This window comes from Leuciscus leuciscus (genome assembly GCF_965113295.1).
Source record: "Leuciscus leuciscus genome assembly, chromosome: 1".
Lineage (NCBI taxonomy): Eukaryota > Metazoa > Chordata > Actinopteri > Cypriniformes > Leuciscidae > Leuciscus > Leuciscus leuciscus.
In genome coordinates this window covers 70545537-70565462 of record NC_138725.1, presented here as the reverse complement: position 1 = coordinate 70565462, position 19926 = coordinate 70545537, and the positions used below count along the sequence as shown (strand labels likewise).

Sequence of the window (19926 nt, the reverse complement as noted above, 5' to 3'; positions counted from 1 at the left end):
ATTTCAATTTTTAAATGCACTTAATGTCACTTAATGATCAATTTAATGTCCTTGCTGAATAAGAGTATCAATCTTTTTTTTTTTCTTGCTGAGCCCAAAGAGTGTATTTTGCTTTATAAAGAACACCATAAATAGAAAAATAAATAAAACTGCCATCCTTTGGTCTAATACTTCTACTTTACATACGGCTGTATTATTAAAAAAAGAAATCAATGCGTAAACGTCTGACCCGTAGTGAAAAGGTTTAATAGGATTGACGAAGAAGACATCACATACCTGCAGGTCTTTGAGCTGCCACTTCTTTAACACCCCACACAATACCCAACAGAAACACACAACATCTTTAAAGCGTTTTATTAGGCACAAGGCGGGAGGGAGTTGTGTTTTACAGTAAAGCCCTCTCTCTGAGAGTTTGACCTGGCCTGGGATCAGTTCCAGATCTACTCCCGTTAAATAATCATCAACATGACATCATCACCACACGTCATCCTACAGACCTGAGCTCAGGAAACACCGGATTCTTGGATGTAACAGTGTTCGTTGGCAGAACTTGGTTATTGATGATGTCACATTGCACTTCCCTTTTTCATTACACGATTGACAGTGGCGTTCCTCGTTTTGACCTGCGCCGACCTCACAGCTCTCGCTCACTGCAGTAGCGGATACACGCAGTGGAAGTGGCCCAGGTTCTGGCAGGACTTGAGCCAGCGCTGCACGTTTGCAGGAGCCGAGCCGCTCTCACCGGTCTGCAGGACGCAACAGGCGCACACCACGTCAGCCAGGGAGAATCCCTCGCCCAGAAGCCACGGAGAACGTCCCAGAGCCCCGTTCAGTGACCTCAGCACGGCCGCCCGTTCCTTATTGCCCCCCTCGGCCAGCTGGAAAACCGCCGTGTCGATCCAGCTGTCCATCTGCGTGGCGGAGACCGGGTCCTGGGGGTCGGCGCCCAAAAGACGGTAGAGGAAGCGCGCCACGTTGGCCTCCCCCTCGATCGGGCACATGTTCTGTGTGCTGAACTTCATCTGCAGCTTCGACACTGAAACCAGACAAGACCACGCAACGATTACAGGGACATTTCACCGCTGGAAAGATGAATGTGTATTTAAATTGGGTCAGTTATGTAGTAGAAATGTGAAATTATTTTAAGAAGTCGGTGCCTTCTAGACTGAGACAAGCCAGAACATGTATTTTTGGCTCATGTGGATGAAAGACAACAACTCCCAGAATGCACTTGCTTCTCTGCCCTACGAGGACACTCCCAAGCCACGCCTACCGGTTACAGAGGACAGTATAGAAATAATTTGTCTTAATTCGAAAATAAAAGTTTGTGTTTACATAATATATGTGTGTGTGTACTGTGTATAATTATTTTGTAAATATAAATACACACATATGCATGTATATATTTAAGTTTCCATGAAAGCATTGCCAAAAATCGCGTCTACAGAGAAAAGGAATGAGATTTTCAAGAAATGTATGATGGAAACCCAAGATCTCACGACACTGTAATATGTAGGACGGTGCCTTCAAGATGTTGCATGAAATTTAATGTTGAAAAGTTAATCAGACCACACACACTGCACTGCACACCACAAAGACTTTCAAAACTCTGTGCCACCGAGTCTTCAGGCTTTTTGCCTTTAATATTTCAGTGGCACTTCCACTTTCAACCAATTGCTTTATTTTCAAGCTTATTGGTTTTGAATTAAAGGGTTAGTTCACCCAAAAATGAAGATGCTGTCAGTAATTACTCACCCTCATGTTGTTCCAACCCCGTCAGACTTTCGTTCATCTTCGGAAGACAAATGAAGATATTTTTGATTAAATCTGAGAGCTGTCTCACTCCTCCATAGGCTTCTATGTAACAAACTCACCGGCCCAGAAACGTTAGTAAAGACAATGTTTAAAATAGTCTACAGTGACTACAGTGGCTCAACCTTAAGTTTATCAAGCGACGAGAGTACTTTTAGTGCGCAAAAAAACGACTTTATTCAACTATTCATTTTCTTCTGTGTGGGGCTCTGAGTGAGTTCACATAGTGTAACAGCGCAGCGCAACGACAGAACGTAGGCTCACTATTGGCCGACACTGGTCATGTGTGTGATATTGGCCAATAGTGAGCCTACGTTCTGACGTACAACCCAGAAGCGCTGCGCTGTTACACTACGTGAACTCACTCAGAGGCCCACACAGTAGAAAATGAATAGTTGAATAAAGTCGTAATTGGACTATTTTAAACATTGTCTTTACTAACTTTCTGGGCCGGCGAGTTTCAGTTACAGAGAAGCCTATGGAGGAGTGAGACAGCCCTCAGATTTAATAAAAAATATCTTAATTTGTGTTCCGAAGATGAATGAAAGTCTTACGGGGTTGGAACAACATGAGGGTGAGTAATTACTGACAGCATTTTCATTTCTGGGTGAACTAACCCTTTAACACCGTGTCCTAACTACACGCAACGCGACATGCGATAAAATGTATCTTTTCCATGTTAATCAGAGTTTTCGTCCTAACCCGCCGCGACGGCGACACGCGACGATTCTATTTTAGAAATGGTTTCTATTTTTCTGCGACGTCACGCTGGAACAACAAACACAAAGTGTGGCGATGATAATCTCAGGTACTGTTTATGTGCTTTATTTAATTATAAAAGCATGCAATGTGACTTTGAATATCATTTAGTGCTCCAGCTTTATAGCCGTAAAAGCAACAATGGATAATTCACCTCAGATCTTGAAATTAAACAAATGGAAACAAGAACGTTCAAACTGTGAACAAACAAGTGTATTCTTTGACAAAGATTGTTTTAGTAACTCTGTATTTTTAATACTGTTTAAATGGTGTAATAATTGTGAATTTGATTATGTAGCTACTTATCCATTTTCTTGCGAGTAGCTACAAGATGACTCTCTGGTGCTGTGCACTCGCTGCGAGACTCCGCCCACATCTGTTCTGATTGGCTGTGTGTTTTGATTGATTTGGACGCATCTCGCAGTCACGTCACGTCTAGTGTGAACAGACAAATAATTTGTCGCTGGAATCTTATCGCGTCGCATCTGGTTAGGACATGGTGTAAGACATGCTCTGCTCTTGTGTACCCTCTCACCATCTTTCCATATGAGAGTGAAGCCCAGCTGAAAGCGCTGGCGTGCGTAGCTGTCTGTGTGTCGCGGGCCCAGGCAGGACATGAGCGACGGGGGCACGCCGGGCACAGAGGAGTGCAGATGCACACTGGACAGCACCTGGTACCGCTGGCACAGCAGACCGTGAAGCACCAGCAGCGACAGAGGAGGACGGGCAGGGTGGGCGTTGATCACGATGTCCCTCAGCGCGCCCAGGTCCTGGAGGACAATGAGGAACGGGTCAACTCAGCACGTTTGAAGAGTTACAAAATGTGAATCTATTTCAAACGGACATTAAAATGTATCACTCATTTGTTATGAATCTCATGCTTTGGTTCACAGCAGAAGCTTGTAATGGAAATCTCACAATTTACTTAAAAAAATATATATATATTTTGAGCATTACTCCAGTCTTCAGTGTCACATGATCCTTCAGAAATCCTTCAGATATGATGATTTGATTATCAAGAAACATTTCTGATTATTATCAGTGTTGAAAACAGTTCATAGTTTTGTGGAAACCGGTAAATAAAGTAAAAAAATACAGCATTTATTTGAAATAGAAGTCCTTTATAAAAAAAAATATATATATATATTTTTTTTTTTGTGATATAATTATGAGATATTAGTTCACAAAATCTGAATTCCTTTTATAATTTTTTTTAAATTCATGGCAGAAACAATCTTCCATCTTACAAGGATCCACATTCAAATAAAAATCAATTGAGATTAAATAGCTCTCAGTTAGGGCTGTGCGATAGTGACAAATAAATAGAAAAACCAAACTCATAAAGGGATTTATCTTTTTTGTCCTCATAACTTGAATTATAGAGGTCGTCATAACTGCATTTAAAGGAGTAGTTCACTTAAAAATGAAAATCCTGTAATTTACTCACCCTAAAGTTGTTCCAAACCTGCAGGAGTTTCTTTCTTCTGCTGAACACAAAGGAAGATATTTTGAAGAATGTCGATAACCAGACAGTTCATTAACCCCATTGACTTCCAAAGTATTTTTTTTTCCTACTATGGAAGTCAATGGGGTTCATGAACTCTCTGCTTACCGACATTCTTCAAAATATCTTCCTTTGTGTTCAGCAGAAGAAAGAAACTCGTACAGGTTTGGAACAACTTGATAACAGGATTTTACAATTTGGGTGAACTAACCCTTTAAAACAGGGGTGGGGAACGTCCGGCCCCCGGGCCGTAACCGGCCCGCAAAACAGTTTGATGCGGCCCGCGAGTCAATTCCTCCAAAAAAAAAAAAAAAAAAAAACTTCAGAAACAAAAATCTCAGCAATTACTTTTCCCTTGATAGAAAACACAAAATAGGCAAAGTGGCAAGCAGCACAAGTCCACGAGCCGTGAGAGCAGGGCGAGGCCAGTAGCGCGAGTGTTAATGAGCTGCGCGCCGCACCGGTTTCAAGTTTCTCACGGATGAGCTTCGGGGGCGCTTTATAATGAGCTTAAGTATTGCTGCGCAGTCGTGTGAATTAGTCTGCTTGATTAACATTATTACAATGTATTCCTATTTAACTCTGATATGTAGCCTATATATATATATATATATATAAGGTCCTCGAATGTGTTTGAATATTTCACCAGCATCAGCCTTTTCACAGTTTGTATCACTCCGCTTGTCTGTGTTTGCGCAACTTGCATCATTAAGCCAGTAAGTGGTGACAAGTGACTGTCTTTATGAGTGAACAATTGAAATTTAATTGAACTGATTTAATAGTGCCAAAAACATTGATTAACTCAAGAAAGAAACAAGTTGCTGAAACCCATCTTTAATGCTAAAAAGTTTACATCTATGCAAAATAATCCTTGAAAGATTTCTCATTTAAGGCCATTCCTGTTTAGAATATGTGATTGTGTATTGTCAACAATAAGCAGAAACATTTTGCATTTCCATTTTGTGGATCATTCATTTCAACATTTATCCTCATTCTCATGTTTAAGAATCTGTTATCTGCTTGACAAATAATTTATGCTACTGCCCACTGACATGCTTTTAAAGCTATTGTCATCAAAAAATGTTGGCCTTCAAACACCTTAAAATGCACATATGTAGGTCCGAGAAATCAAAATTTTCTCTGGGGAGCATACCCCCGAACCCCCCGGACTACCTCACATTTGAATGTGTGTGTCTGTGTGGTAATGTGGGCTGGTGTGGCTACAGTGCCAGGGCTGAATTTTTTAACCAGTCTGCCCCCTGCATATAGGCCTAAAATATACATTATTCTCTGTATTGAATCATGTTATCTTGTTACCCACCCCCAGCCCCTGATGTTTTTAAAACCTAGAAACGACCCTGCTCATTACAATGGCCCTTAAAGAATGTTAAAAAATTGTAAATGGCCCTTTATAGGAAAAAGGTTCCCCACCCCTGCTTTAAAGGAACACTCCACCGTTTTTTGAAATAGGGCTTATTCACCTTCTTTCCTACATTTAGATAGGTGGGCAAATGCATTTTTGTCTCAGTGCATGCATTGTTTTAGTTTGACAGGATCGGCGCTAGCTTAGCTTAGCATAATGAATGGAATCCTTTGTTGCCAGCTAGCATGTCCTGAGTAAAAGTGATATAAAAATTTTTAAAAACCCACCTAATTACTTCTTGTGGCCTGCGTATTCACAACAAGTACAAATAGCGATGCAGATTAACACTAGGCGATTTCCTATGCAGATATTGACTTGGGACTATATTAGGGGGAAGCACAGGTGAAGCACTGCTACTTGGGCGCAGAGATATCACGCCCAAGTAGCAGTGCTTCGCCTGTGCTTCCCCCTAATATAGTCCTTAATATATAAGTCAATATCTGCCTAGGAAATCGCCTAGTGTTAATCTGCATCACTATTTGTACTTGTTGTGAATACGCAGGCCACAAGAAGTAATTAGGTGGGTTTTTAAAATTTTTTATATCACTTTTACTCAGAACATGCTAGCTGGCAACAAAGGATTCCATTCATTGTGCTAAGCTAAGCTAGCGCCGACCCTGTCAAACTAAAACAATGCATGCACTGAGACAAAAATGCATTTGCCCACCTATCTAAATGTAGGAAAGAAGGTGAATAAGCCCTATTTCAAAAAACGGTGGAGTGTTCCTTTAAAACATCACCCTTTCAGAATCAATCCCACATTTCAATACAGTTTAAATTTTATCGACTAAAATAACAAGCTTCCAGCAATTTTTAAAGAGAAATGTGGGAGGAGCTTGAGTTTGTTGCCCAGCCCTGTGTGTTTGAACCGCGAGAGGCGTCAAAGCTTACACTACTCCTACATCCTACGTCACACATCATCAAGTGTTACTCTTTTGGCGTAAGTCGACTTGCGTACGGCCGTCTGCCGGAAGCTAGTTATTTTAGTCGATAAAGTTTTAAATATGGATATTTTTCTTAAACAATCGCATCGCTTCACTTCAGAAGGCCTTTATTAATCCCCCAGAGCTGTGTGGAGCACTTTATGATGGATAGATGCACTTTTATGATGGATAGATGCACTTTTATGATGGAGAGATGCACTTTTATGATGGATGGATGCACTTTTATGATGGAGAGATGCACTTTTATGATGGATGGATGCACTTTTATGATGGAGAGATGCACTTTTATGATGGAGAGATGCACTTTTATGATGGAGAGATGCACTTTTATCATGGAGAGATGCACTTTTATCATGGAGAGATGCACTTTTATCATGGAGAGATGCACTTTTATGGACTTCAAAACATAAACGGCCATTCACTGCCATTATAAAGCTTGGAAGAGCCAGGACATTTTTTAATATTACTCTGATTGTATTCGTCTGAAAGAAGAATGTCACACCTAGGATGACTTGAGGGTGAGTAAATGATGGGCTAATTTTCATTTTTAGGTGAACTATCCCTTTAAGCTACATTAGGGTGGTTCAAATTCAGATGTTTTCCTCAAGCATGCATAAACATGCCAGTCTAAACATGTCAATCCGGTTAACCCGGTTGTGATTGTTTGCTGCAACTGTATTCAAATGTGAGACTGAGTCTGAATCATGGGCTAATTTTCATTTTTGGGTGAACTATCGCTTTAAGGTAAATAATGTAAAATGCCTAATGGCGCATGTAAGGCTGACCTTGCCCAGTAGGGAGTCTAGATCAGCGGTTCCTCTGAACACAGACTCGACAGGTGCGTGAGAGAGCGTGGTGGCGTCCAGGTCAGCATCAGGAGTGGTCACGGTCTTCGTGAGCCCGTCCACCGTCGCCTTGAGCTCATACAGTCTTCTCAGGACTTCATCCTGACGTTCCTCCAGCGCCTTCACAGCCGGATCCACCTCCCCGTTCTGACACACACACATGACAAGAGACGGTTTACATGCAACTGCATGGATTCCCTCTCAAACATAGTATTACACACTACAAAACTACATTTGACTGCATTAAACTAAGTGGATCCTAATATATATGTACACTACCTGTCAAAAGTTTTGGATCGGTAAGATTTTTAATGTTTTTAAAAGAAGTCTCACCAAGGCTGCATTTATTTGATAAAAAAAAAAAAAAAAAATTTGTTAAATATTATGACAATTTAAAATGACTGTAATTTATTCCTGTGTTCAAAGCATCATTACTCCAGTCTTCAGTGTCACATGATCCTTCAGAAATCATTCTAATATGCGGATTTGATGCTCAAAAAACAATATCAATGTTGAAAACAGTGTACAATTTTTTTTTCAGGATTCTTTGACGAATAAAAAGTTCAAAAGAATCTTTTGTAACATTATTAATGTCTATACTGTAACTTTTGATCAATTTAATTCATCCTTGAGGAATAAAAGTATTGATTTCTTTTATTTCGTTTACCCAAGAAATAAAATTTCAATTATAACTGAGCCCAAACTTTTGAACGGTAGTGTTTAATGTTACAAAAGCTTGCTATTTCAGATAAATGCTGTTCTTTGAACTTTTGAATGCTGAAATAAAAATGTAAATAGCATTGATAATAATGAGAAATGTTTCTTGAACATCAAATAATCATATTCGAATAATTTCTGAAGGATCATGTGACACTGAAGACTGGAGTAATGATGCTGAAAATTCAGCTTTGATCACAGGAATAACTTACATTTTACAATATAATCACATAGAAAACAGCAGTTTTAAATTGTAATAAAATTTCACAATATTACTGTTTTTTTAATTGTTTTTTATCAAATAAATGCAGCCTCTTTGAGCAGAAGAGACTTCTTTTAAAAAAAATCTTAACAAATCCAAAACATTTGACAGGTAATGTCAGGTAATTTGACAGGTAATGTATATAACTAGATCAATTTACCATTTCATCATCATTTTGTCTTACTCCAGTATGATCCATCTCCTTCCTAAGTGTCTCAGACAGTGTGGTGTTGTTAGTCGCTGGTAAGCAGTAGTGTATTAAACAAAGTGTAATTTCAGGAAGATATCATTTGGAGGGCCAACCTCTCATTCCAGAGCACAGAACACTGCAGCTGTCAATCATACCCAATCTGCATGTGTGTATTACATCAGACAGACTGATACTGAGTGAGAGTGGCAATACCAGTCTGTCTGGTGCAACAAAGAAACTGTGTATCATACGCATTTTCATTATTTGGTGCTGGTGTGTGTGGCATCTGAATGGTGAATTGCTCGTTAATGTGATTACCTGAAGCGCGTGCTCGCTGCAGTTCATTCCCTGCGCGTGGACATTCGGTAACTTGTACATGCACGTTGGCAAATCAATCTTTATGTCACCGGGACTGACGGGCTTTACCTGGTACATGGGCATGATGACGGGTGACCAACGCACTCCAGTGCCAAAATAAAAGCACGGGATCCAGATATGTGTGTTTTTTGACGGGGTTTGTCCGTCTAGCAGCCAGCTAACAGTAGCCGAGTAGAGAGAGAAAGAGGTCGTCGCACGTCATTTCCGGTGAGAGTGAAAAGCAAGGTCGCGCGCAGTGACGACAGAGGGTGAAATCTGCTTTGTTTTTGAAAATTTTTGTTTTTAGGATTTCAGGAAGTGTTAGATATCAGAAGTGTTTGGCAAAGATTTGCTTTAGTTAATTCAGAACTGGCTGATTTTGAAATTGTGTAGACTTACAAAGTACTGTGCAAAAGTCTTAGGCATGTTAATAGTCTGTCTCAGTTTTTTCTGTTTCTTCATGTAATCACAGACGGACTCGATGATGGTGAGATCAGATCATACCGGCTGCTGTCAGACTCCTTGTGCATACACAAATCTCACTGGATTATTACAATTAATGGCAAAAAGAATGTTTGGAAATGTAAACTGATATTTCCTACTTACTACAGCAAAAGATATTTTAAATATATTAACATGCCTAAGACTTTTGCACAGTACTGTATATAAACTATATTATATTATATTACATTATATTATATAATGTTATATTATATAATATAAATATTACATTATATATTATTTAATGTTATATATTATATTACATTACATTACATTATATTATATTACATTGTATTATAATATATTATATTATGTAACTTTATATTACATTGCATTATATTATATTATATTTCATTATATTATATTATTTTATATGATATAATGTTAAATTATATCACATTACATTATATTATATAACTTTATATGATAATATATAATTTTATATTACATTACATTACATTACATTATATTATATTTTTTTTATATTTGGCATCCCAAAAATGAAAATTCTGTCATCATTTACTCACCCTCATGTCGTTCCAAGCCTGTATGAATTTCTTTATTCAGCTGAACACAAAAGAAGATATTTTGAAGAATGTCGGTAACCAAACTGTTGATGAGCTCCATTGACTTCCATAGTCTATTTTCCCCCGTATACTGCAGAAGTCACTGGGGTCCATCAACTGTCTGGTTAGTGTCCAGCAGAGGGCGGCAGGCTACAACATATATGAGACTGGAGGGAGAATTCAGAGCAGCATATTGACATTAATGTACAGCACACTTCAAGCTCAACTCTTCGTAGTTTAGACACCTTACAGATATTGTGTTTTTATTTATCAATTACAAATAAGTGAAAACAAGGAGCATACATTAGGCTATTTAAGCCATTTAATTGAAAAGAAAGACAGTTAACATATCCTATATTTTTGTTTTGTTTATACCTAGAATATCTAAGTCCACTAAAGGAGGGAGAGCGTTTTCACATTTGACTCATAAACTCTGGAATAGCCTTCCTGATAATGTTCAGGGCTCAGACTCTCTCTCTCAGTTTAAATCTAGATTAAAGACGCATCTCTTTATCCAATCATTCACATAATGGACCTCATAACCTTATACTGCAGTTATATCAGATCAAAAGCACATGATTATATATTACTTGAAATATTATGAACAGCAGCTCCGCTGATTATTTTCCATTTGCTTTTCTGTTTTTGCTCCAGTTTGGATCCAGCCTCTTATGAAGATTTCAGATGATCCAACACTTGTGAAGAGAGGACGCCAACCCCTGCGAGGACATCAGATGATGCCAACTCTGAATCAACATACAAAACTGCCAAATTTTCTATACATTGTAATCATTATGATCACAACTTGTAATAATTGCTTTAACTCTTTCCATTGACGGAATTTTCCAGTTTTCTGTGTTTTCACTGTTATACGGTAGGGGGCGCTATCACACATCTTCTGAAAGAGGACAGAATCTCCTGATCAAAACCTTTATTTTACTGCCTATGATCAAAGAGTATAGAAGCCTCTTTGCTATGATCAAAACACAGGCAAAACAAGAAACACGTAAATAGTAAAAGTAAAATCAACACGTTGTAGTCTTTGAAAACATTTTCAACAAATTCAAACAAATTTTCTCAGCTTTTGTTTATAAATGTTGTTGTTTTTGTGAAACTTACCCACATTTAAGTGTTGTTAAAAAAATAATGCCTAAAGCTACAGAGGATCTGTTATTTATATATATTGTATGTTCAGATATTCATTCAACAAAATATTCTGGGGGTCATGAAAGTTTTGTGAAAATGATTAAAAAAAAATTAAAAAACGCTGGCAGTTGCAATATTTTTAAAGACTCTGGTGGGGAAAGGGTTAATGAGCTCATTGTTTCTGCCTAAATGAATACATCATGTTAGCTAGCATGATCTGTATTATCTTAGAACTGTACATTTTGACATATTGACATTACTTTGACACAGTATATAGAAATATGCATTCGTGAATACATCTTAACTCTGTCATTCATGAGCTCGGAACTCGTAATTATGATATTTTTGACTCCACTTGAAGGACACATACAGTAAACACAGCAGTAAAGTGACTCTCCTTGATCAGGAATGAGGAATTAAACTGCTTTACAGACACTCCTGTTTTACACACGTCACTCAAACAAAGAACCAGAAAACTATTTCAGCTCCTCAGTTCAGAGAAACAGAAACTGAAGTGTTGTTGAGCTGTTGTGTGTTTGTGTCTCTCTGTATTCATGCAGTAAAATGGCAGAAGCCAGATTTTCTCAGGATGAGTTCACGTGTCCAGTGTGTCTGGATCTCCTGAAGGAACCAGTGGCTATTCCCTGTGGACACAGTTACTGTAAGATCTGTATTACAGACTCCTGGGATCAGGAGGATGAGAAGAGAGTCTACAGCTGCCCTCAGTGCAGACAGACCTTCAGTCCAAGACCTGCTTTAGCTAAAAACACCATTCTGGCTGAACTGGTGGAGAAACTGAAGAAGACTAAACTTCCTGCTGACTGTTACGCTGGATCTGGAGACGTGGAGTGTGACGTCTGTACTGGAAGAAAATACAAAGCCGTCAAGTCCTGTCTGGTGTGTCAGGAATCTTACTGTCAAACTCATTTAGACCGTCATGAGGAATATCACTCTCGTAAACCACACAAAGTGATTGATGCCACTGGACGACTGCAGGACATGATCTGCCGTAAACATGATAAAGAGCTAGAAATGTTCTGTGTCACTGATCAAGAATGCATTTGTGTTCTGTGTAAGAAGTATGAACATAAAAACCACAACATTGTATCAACTGCAGCACAGAGGACAGAGACACAGGTATGAGCTGAGAGGGATTGATCACGCAGAAATGAAAGTGTCTTCATTTACTCACTCATTTACTCATGTTGTTCCAAACCGGTTTGACTCACTTTCTTCTGTAGATTGTAAAGATGATATTTTGAAAAATGTCTATTTTACTCTATACATTTTAAGTCAATGAGGTACAAAAGTTTCAAGCTCCAAAAAGGATAAAAAACATAAAATTAATCTTAACCACTAGTAGTTGAAAAAAATAAGTGTGATTAATTGTATTAACGTGCACTTGTACTTCAAATTAAAAGTATGTTTAAAATAAAAACTGTACTTGCAGAAAATATAATATTAATGAAATGAAAGGCCATTTAAGTGCACTTAAAGAGAGTAAATGTTCATGACTGTTTCACTTAATAAATACAATATGAAAGAATGTCAAATTAAAAGTTTTACTTTAAAGTGCATTTTAATATTTAATATTTCAATGTGACTCTTTTGTCATGCTTTTGTTACGGTCCCTGGTCGAGGTCAGGGATGTAACAACAAAACAATAGTTCTTAGTTTGACTTTTTTTATTGTCTTTTCTTGCTCTCTTGTATGTCTTTAGACAATCTCTTGAAACAAGAGACATCTTGTTTAAACAATCTCTTGAAAAGAAAGAATCAAACAAACAATGAAAAGATTCAAAGCAAATCTTCAGGGGTGAGCTAATGCTAATGCTAATGCCAAAACAATAAACAAACAGAAACTAACTTTCCCACAAAAACTAACTTCCCTATGAGTCATAAAATAAAAGAAACAAAACATACAATAACGTTCCCTATCTCCTCATCTAACCAAATAAACAGGAGAAAAAGTAGTTTTGGCCTACAAAGAAAAACAAGGCACTCACCCCCTACTGCTTCTCAAATTAAGTACACTTTCTCAGGTGGGATCATTAAGGCATTGATGTTTTTAGAAACAGATCACAAGTGGCTAACAGCACTCTGTTACCATAAAGAGGAGCACAGCAATCACAGTCTATTGTGCTACATGTTCACCAGCTAACACACCGTACAACAACATGTGCAGGCAAAGAGGCAGAGAGCTCCATCCAGAGGAACACTTATTTGTTGTGTTTTATTGCACTTATTTTGATGTGTTGATTGACATACCAAAGTACTTGATTATAATTACAACTGCAGTGTGTTATTCGATATATTTAAAGTTAATATATTTTTAATGTACAACTTCATTATTACAGTATATTTTAGTTATCATAAATGCTTGTCTGTACAGATGACAGTTCACTTTAACTATATTTAAAACACAGTAGAATTATGAAATTACATATGAAGTACTTAAAAATTCCAGTTAAGTTCAGCTAATTGCTTTAAATATAAATTTAAACTATAATACATTTTCATTTAATGGCAATTAACATGCAACTACGTGTCTGTAAACATTACATTCAGTTCACACTTAAGTATATTCTTTTAAAGCATATTATTCACATATACTTTTTTAAAGGAATGCTACTTTTAAAAGTTTTTTTTTTTTTTAAGGACCAATTTTGATTCACAAATCAAATCAAATCATTGATCAACTCATGTACGCAGAGCCCAAATCAAAGATGATGACGTCAATAACATCAAACTTCACTGATCTGTGGTTTGAACCTACAGTATAAACGTCTCAGGTTACAAATGTAACCTTTGTTCCCTGAGAACAGGGAACGAGACAATACGTCATCGACATTATGGGGAATCGCCTCAGCGTGACCAATGACTGAAGTACCTGTGGAATCCCGGCAATCGCATTGGCCCGCGTCAGCCGTGCCGTGACGCTCTGGAGTGCCCAGGAAGTATAAACAGAGCGCCCAGAGAACATGTCATCCTCTTCGTCTGAAGGGACTGAACAGGCAGAACCGAAAGCATGGCAGGGAGACGTATTGTCTCATTCCCTGTTCTCAGGGAACAAAGGTTACATTTGTAACCTGAGACGTTCCCTTTCGAAGGGAACCTCGACAATACGTCATCGACGTTATGGGGAACGCTATACCAACGCCACCATGCTAAGGGGATGCCTGACCACTACAATAATTCCAGGTAACAGCCCCTACAGCCTACACGTCAGGCTAGCTGTAGCCTAGGGCCAACACCGAGCTTTAGCTCAAGGTCTGGACACCAATAAGTATATGGAAGCCTCAGCAATATGACCCTCATATGGAGAGGAAGCCTACTACATATACTAACACAAAACTAGCTTGCTATTTGCATGAAGGCCTCTGCAGGATGACTCTGAAAGTAGAGGAAGCCTGAAACATGCAGTATGTATATGGAGGCCTCAGCAGTACGACTCTCATATGGAGAGGAAGCCTAGCACATATATCAGCAGTACAATAAGTATATGGAGGCCTCAACAATACGACCCTCATAAGGAGAGGAAGCCTACTACATATACTAACACAAAACTAGCTTGCTATTTGCATGAAGGCCTCTGCAGGATGACTCTGAAAGTAGAGGAAGCCTGAAACATGCAGTATGTATATGGAGGCCTCAGCAGTACGACTCTCATATGGAGAAGAAGCCTAGCACATATATCAGCAGTACAATAAGTATATGGAGGCCTCAGCAGTACGACTCTCATATGGAGAGGAAGCCTAGCACACATACTAACAATAACTAGCCTGCCTGAGCTCAATAAGTATATGGAGGCCTCAGCAACACGACCCTCATATGGAGAGGAAGCCTACTACATATACCAACACAAAACTAGCTTGCTATTTGCATGAAGGCCTCTGCAGGATGACTCTGAAAGTAGAGGAAGCCTGAAACATGCAATATGTATATGGAGGCCTCAGCAGTACGACTCTCATAGGGAGAGGAAGCCTAACACACATACAAACAATAACTAGCCCGCCTAGGCTCAATAAGTATATGGAGGCCTCAGCAATACGACCCTCATATGGAGAGGAAGCCTACTACATATACTGATAAAAAACTAGCTTGCTATTTGCATGAAGGCCTCAGCAGGATGACTCTAAAAGTAGAGGAAGCCTGAAACATGCAATATGTGTATGGAGGCCTCAGCAGTACGACTCTGATATAGAGAGGGAGCCTAACACACATACTAACAATGACTAGCCCGCCTAGGCTCAATAAGTATATGGAGGCCCCAACAATACGACCCTCATATGGAGAGGAAGACTACTACATATACTGATAAAAAACTAGCTTGCTATTTGCATGAAGGCCTCAGCAGGATGACTCTAAAAGTAGAGGAAGCCTGAAACATGCAATATGTATATGGAGGCCTCAGCAGTACGACTCTCATAGGGAGAGGAAGCCTAACACATATACCGACAATAACTAGTCCGTCTAGGCTCAATAAGTATAAGGAGGCCTCAGCAATACAACCCTCAATGGAGAGGAAGCCTACTACATATACTGACACAAAACTAGCTTGCTACTTGCATAAAAGGCCTCTGCAGGAAGACTCTAAGAGTAGAGGAAGCCTGAACACACAATAAGTATATGGAAGCGACTCCTATATTGATAGAAAAACTACTAAATATACTGTTTACAAGCTAGCTTATTAGATAAAGAAACATATCTACTCTGTTCAGCTATACACCAAGCCCGATGCAGACCGTCAGACTAATACTCCATCATCATAGGTCCGCTGGGCCTGATGTTACTTTAAAATGGGGAAAGAGGGAAGGTGGGCTTAAAAGAGGAGGAACAAAGCCTATCTGTTCCTCCCAGGGCGATCCTCCTCACGCCTAGACTGGAAGTCCTCTCTCCTTACCCCCCGCCTTTTCCTCCTGGACTCGCGCCGTCTCATGGCCTTGCTCCGCACCAGAGGAGGGGCACGAGCGGCGGCCGAGTCCCGCTGGTCCTGCCTACGCTCCTCGAAGCGAGGCGGGCCAGGACCCCAGGGGCGTCTGGGTGCGGACCTGGACCGGAGCGGTATACAGGACCTATATGCTGCCGAGCGCGCCTTCGCCTCTCTAAACTTTCTGACCACCGCCTCGACGGAGGTTCCAAAAAGTTCAGAGGGCGAAACCGGGGCATCGAGGAGAAAAGTCCTCTCTTTCTCCCCAATGCCAGCCAGGTTCACCCACAGGTGCCTCTCCGTGACCACCATGGCAGCCATCGAACGACCGATGGCCGCAGCTGTCTGCCTAGTGGCCCGGAGAGCCAGGTCTGTGGTGCGGCGCAGCTCGGCCACCGCATCAGGGGACAAGCCCTGACCCTGGTCCAGGTCCTTCAGCAGGTCAGCCTGGTATGCCTGCAACACAGCCATCATGTGCAGTGCCCCACCAGCCTGACCTGCCGCCGCGTACGCCCTGCCATTCAACCGAAATGTGGTCTGAAGGGGTTTGGATGGCAGGGTGGGAGTCCTCAGCGTCGATGCCCCCTCCCCCGCCAAATAGCTGCGAAGGAATCTTCAACGGGAGGCATCGATGCATAACCATGCTCCTGCATCGCCTCCACGTTTGCATAACTCAAACGCTGGAAGCGATGAATGCGCGAGGAGTATGGTTTCTTCCATGCCTTCATGACCTGAGAATGGTGGTCAGGAAGGAATGGAAGGCTCCCAGGAATCGATGGGGTGTGGCCAGAGAGGAAGCGCTCGTCAAGCCTCCCACGAGCAGCTTCCTCTCTTACGCGCTGCCAGGGCAACTCGAGCCTGGCAGTGGCACGCTCCATCACCTCCATTAATTCCTCATACGTGGGGCAGGAGGGCTGGGCAGGCTCAAGCATCTCAGCATCCTCGCCCGCCTCTCGCTCCTCCTGCTCGCCCTGGCTTGACGCCAGAAGAGCACTGCTTGCTGTCCTAGAAGATGCCGAAGATGCATCATCATCGGCCAGCAGCTCGCCCTCGTCCCGCGCTGACGATTGAGAGAGATTCACCCCTCTCTCAAAATCGTCAGCGAGGTCTCTTTGTGATCCCCACGATCTGAGTCTTCTCTCGGCCTCGGCGCGAGAGGGACCCGATCCGCGGGGCAAAGAAGACTGTCCCTCGTCCCTCGAGAAGAGGGACAGATGAGAACGAAGCGTCCTCAAGGGAAGACGCTCGCAGTGAACGCACTCCGCCCCCTCGAGAGCAGAGCGCGCGTGCTCTTCACCCAGACACCAAACACACAGGTCGTGTGAATCACCAGGTGCAAGACACCTCTCGCACGGGTAAACACACTTCCTAAATGTTTTCTTCGCAGATTTCTCCATACCAACTTACGGCGCTCTATTTATACTTCCTGGGCACTCCAGAGCGTCACGTCACGGCTGACGCGGGCCAATGCGATTGGCGGGATTCCACAGGTACTTCAGTCATTGGTCACGCTGAGGCGATTCCCCATAACGTCGATGACGTATTGTCGAGGTTCCCTTCGAAAGGGAACTTGCCATGCTAGATCTTTAACCCTTAATTTGTGATAGTAGTTTTTATGTGTCATTCCCTGTTATTGGTTTGTCCTCCAGAAACAGCTGAAGGAGACGCAGATGAAGATCCGTCAGAGAATCCAGCAGACACAGAAAGATCTTCATCAGCTGAGAGAGGCTGTGGAGTCTCATAAGGTGAGTCTGGAGAAGAAGAGAAGTGTGAGACGTCTCAGTTTGGACTCACTGAACTCACTGTGTGATTTTGATGTGTGTGTAACAGCGCTCTGCACACACAGCAGTGGAGGACAGTGAGAAGATCTTCACTGAGATCATCCGCTCCATTGAGAGAAGCCGCTCTGAGGCGACACAGCGGATCAGAGATCAGGAAAAGACTGCAGTGAGTCGAGCTGAAGGACGACTGGAGCGACTGGAGCAGGAGATCAATGATCTGAGGAGGAGAGACGCTGAGCTGGAGCAGCTTTCACACACACACCATCACATCCAGTTCCTGCAGGTAACAGAGATCTAGAGGAACAGGATCATAGTGGACTTGAGCAAGAGACTCACAGAGAAACATTTCATGACAGCAGAATGAGACTAACTTAAGCAGGGCAAAAAAAACAACAAAAAAAACTCAGTAAAGCTCAGCTATTTGCATTTAATAACAAAATTAAACTATACCACATTCATTTAACTGCAAATAACATGCAATTAAGTTTCTGAAAACATTACAGCCAATCTGCACTTATATATATTTTTTAAGTATATTATTTCTGTTACAAGTACGGTACTTTCTTTTTCACAAGGAGTGTAAGTGTGAAATACTAGAGTTTGTAGCATTAAATGATGAATATGAGAAGAATGTGCTGATTGTGTGAAAGTGCTGGATTGAAGTGAGTCACTGAAGAGAAGTGAAGTCAACAAGAGCCGCTCAGATCTGATATAGTGCAGGTTATTGGCTGAAGTGTGGAGATGATGAGTTTTGATTTCTGTTTTCTGTAATGTTTCCAGTCTCTCTCAGCACCTCCTGAATCTACAGACGAACCCGACGTTTCCTTCAGTTCTCTCTCCTCTTTTGATGACGTGAGAGAATCTGTCCGTCAGCTGAGAGACAAACTGGAGGATTTCTGCAAAGAGGAGCTCAAGAAGATCTCTGATAGAGGTAAAGTCCTGCGCCTCGTTTATACAGACGTGTGGAGAATGATCCGAAATGTGAACGTACAACAGTTTCTGAAATGTTCCTATGATTTATAAAACAAAATCCCACTTTATAAATCACAGTTCATCTTTAATTCAAGTGCATCAACTCTACAGAACAGCCACAAACATCCCTTGATGGTTTAGAAGTAATAAATACTTATGTTTATATTGAAATTGAAATCCATTGAAATTTAGGATTGAATCCGATACGTGTGTTTTATATATGAGGCATCTGGAGATTCTTCTGTTCTCAGAAATGAGTCCTGCATCATCTAATATCAGATTAGAAACGTCTTAGAAATGGATGTATTTTATCTTGTCATTTCTCTTCACACTGTTCATGTCTGTTTATTTCCACAGTCACATTCACCAACATGAATCCCAAGACCAGGAACGACTTCCTACAATGTAAGTCACTGAGAAACAAGCAGAAAAACTCACTGAATGTGTTCATGTTCTTCCTGTAGAAGGAGAAATAAATCATGATATAAGAGTTTTATAATTGATCATGTAAATGATGATTTGCACAGGATATCTGATCAGCTGCACTGAGACACTGATGATACATTGTTCAGATACATTAAAAGATCAGACAGATTCATAATTCCTGATTCTGATGTGTTTTCTCTCCATCAGATTCCCATCAGCTGACTCTGGATCTGAACACAGTGAATAAACGCCTCAGTCTGTCTGAGAGGAACAGAGTGATTACTTACACTGACACACAACAGTCGTATCCTGATCATCCAGACAGATTTGATTGGGTTTCTCAGGTGTTGTGTAGAGAGAGTGTGTGTGGACGATGTTACTGGGAGATTGAGTGCAGTGGTGAATATGTGTATATATCAGTGTCATATAAGAGCATCAGCAGGAAGGGAGAGGGTTATGAGTGTCTGTTTGGACGTAATGATCAGTCCTGGAGATTGTTCTGCTCTTCCTCCAGATACTCATTCTGGCACAATAACATAAAGACTGTTCTCCCTGTAAAGTCCATCAGCAGAAGAATAGGAGTGTATGTGGATCACAGTGCAGGAACTCTGTCCTTCTACAGCGTCTCTGACACAATGAGCCTCATCCACACAGTCCAGACCACATTCACTCAGCCGCTCTATCCTGGGTTTTATGTTTATAAATCATCAGTGAAACTGTGTTGATGTTTCAGAATAGACTGTAGAGAGATTTTACCCATAATGCTTTGAGCTGATAAATCAGTAACAGTGA

At 40.8% G+C, this 19926-nt stretch overlaps 2 protein-coding genes across 5 annotated transcripts; one reads left to right on the top strand and one right to left on the bottom strand.

The window, feature by feature from the left end:
• Window positions 1-337: 337 nt before the first annotated feature.
• On the bottom strand, window positions 338-9060 carry aimp2 (aminoacyl tRNA synthetase complex interacting multifunctional protein 2). 4 transcript variants are annotated; one of them, XM_082186943.1, is made up of 4 exons: window positions 8883-9060; window positions 7228-7434; window positions 3107-3341; window positions 338-1036 (listed from the first exon to the last, which is right to left on the bottom strand). In XM_082186943.1, exons 1-4 carry the CDS (start codon window positions 8895-8897, stop codon window positions 648-650), a joined length of 846 nt encoding a protein of 281 aa, XP_082043069.1. In that variant the 5' UTR covers window positions 8898-9060; the 3' UTR covers window positions 338-647. The 4 variants fall into 4 exon arrangements, with proteins under 4 accessions (XP_082043069.1, XP_082043067.1, XP_082043070.1 ...); XM_082186941.1 differs by having other exon boundaries at window positions 8775-9057; XM_082186944.1 differs by lacking the exon at window positions 8883-9060 and adding an exon at window positions 8451-8580.
• Window positions 9061-11489: 2429 nt separating this feature from the next.
• Window positions 11490-19926, top strand: LOC309512398 (E3 ubiquitin/ISG15 ligase TRIM25-like). Its single transcript, XM_082187953.1, has 6 exons — window positions 11490-12163; window positions 17605-17700; window positions 17786-18019; window positions 18517-18667; window positions 19066-19113; window positions 19342-19926. The coding sequence occupies exons 1-6, from the start codon at window positions 11591-11593 to the stop codon at window positions 19857-19859; spliced, it is 1620 nt and encodes a 539-aa protein (XP_082044079.1). The 5' UTR covers window positions 11490-11590; the 3' UTR covers window positions 19860-19926.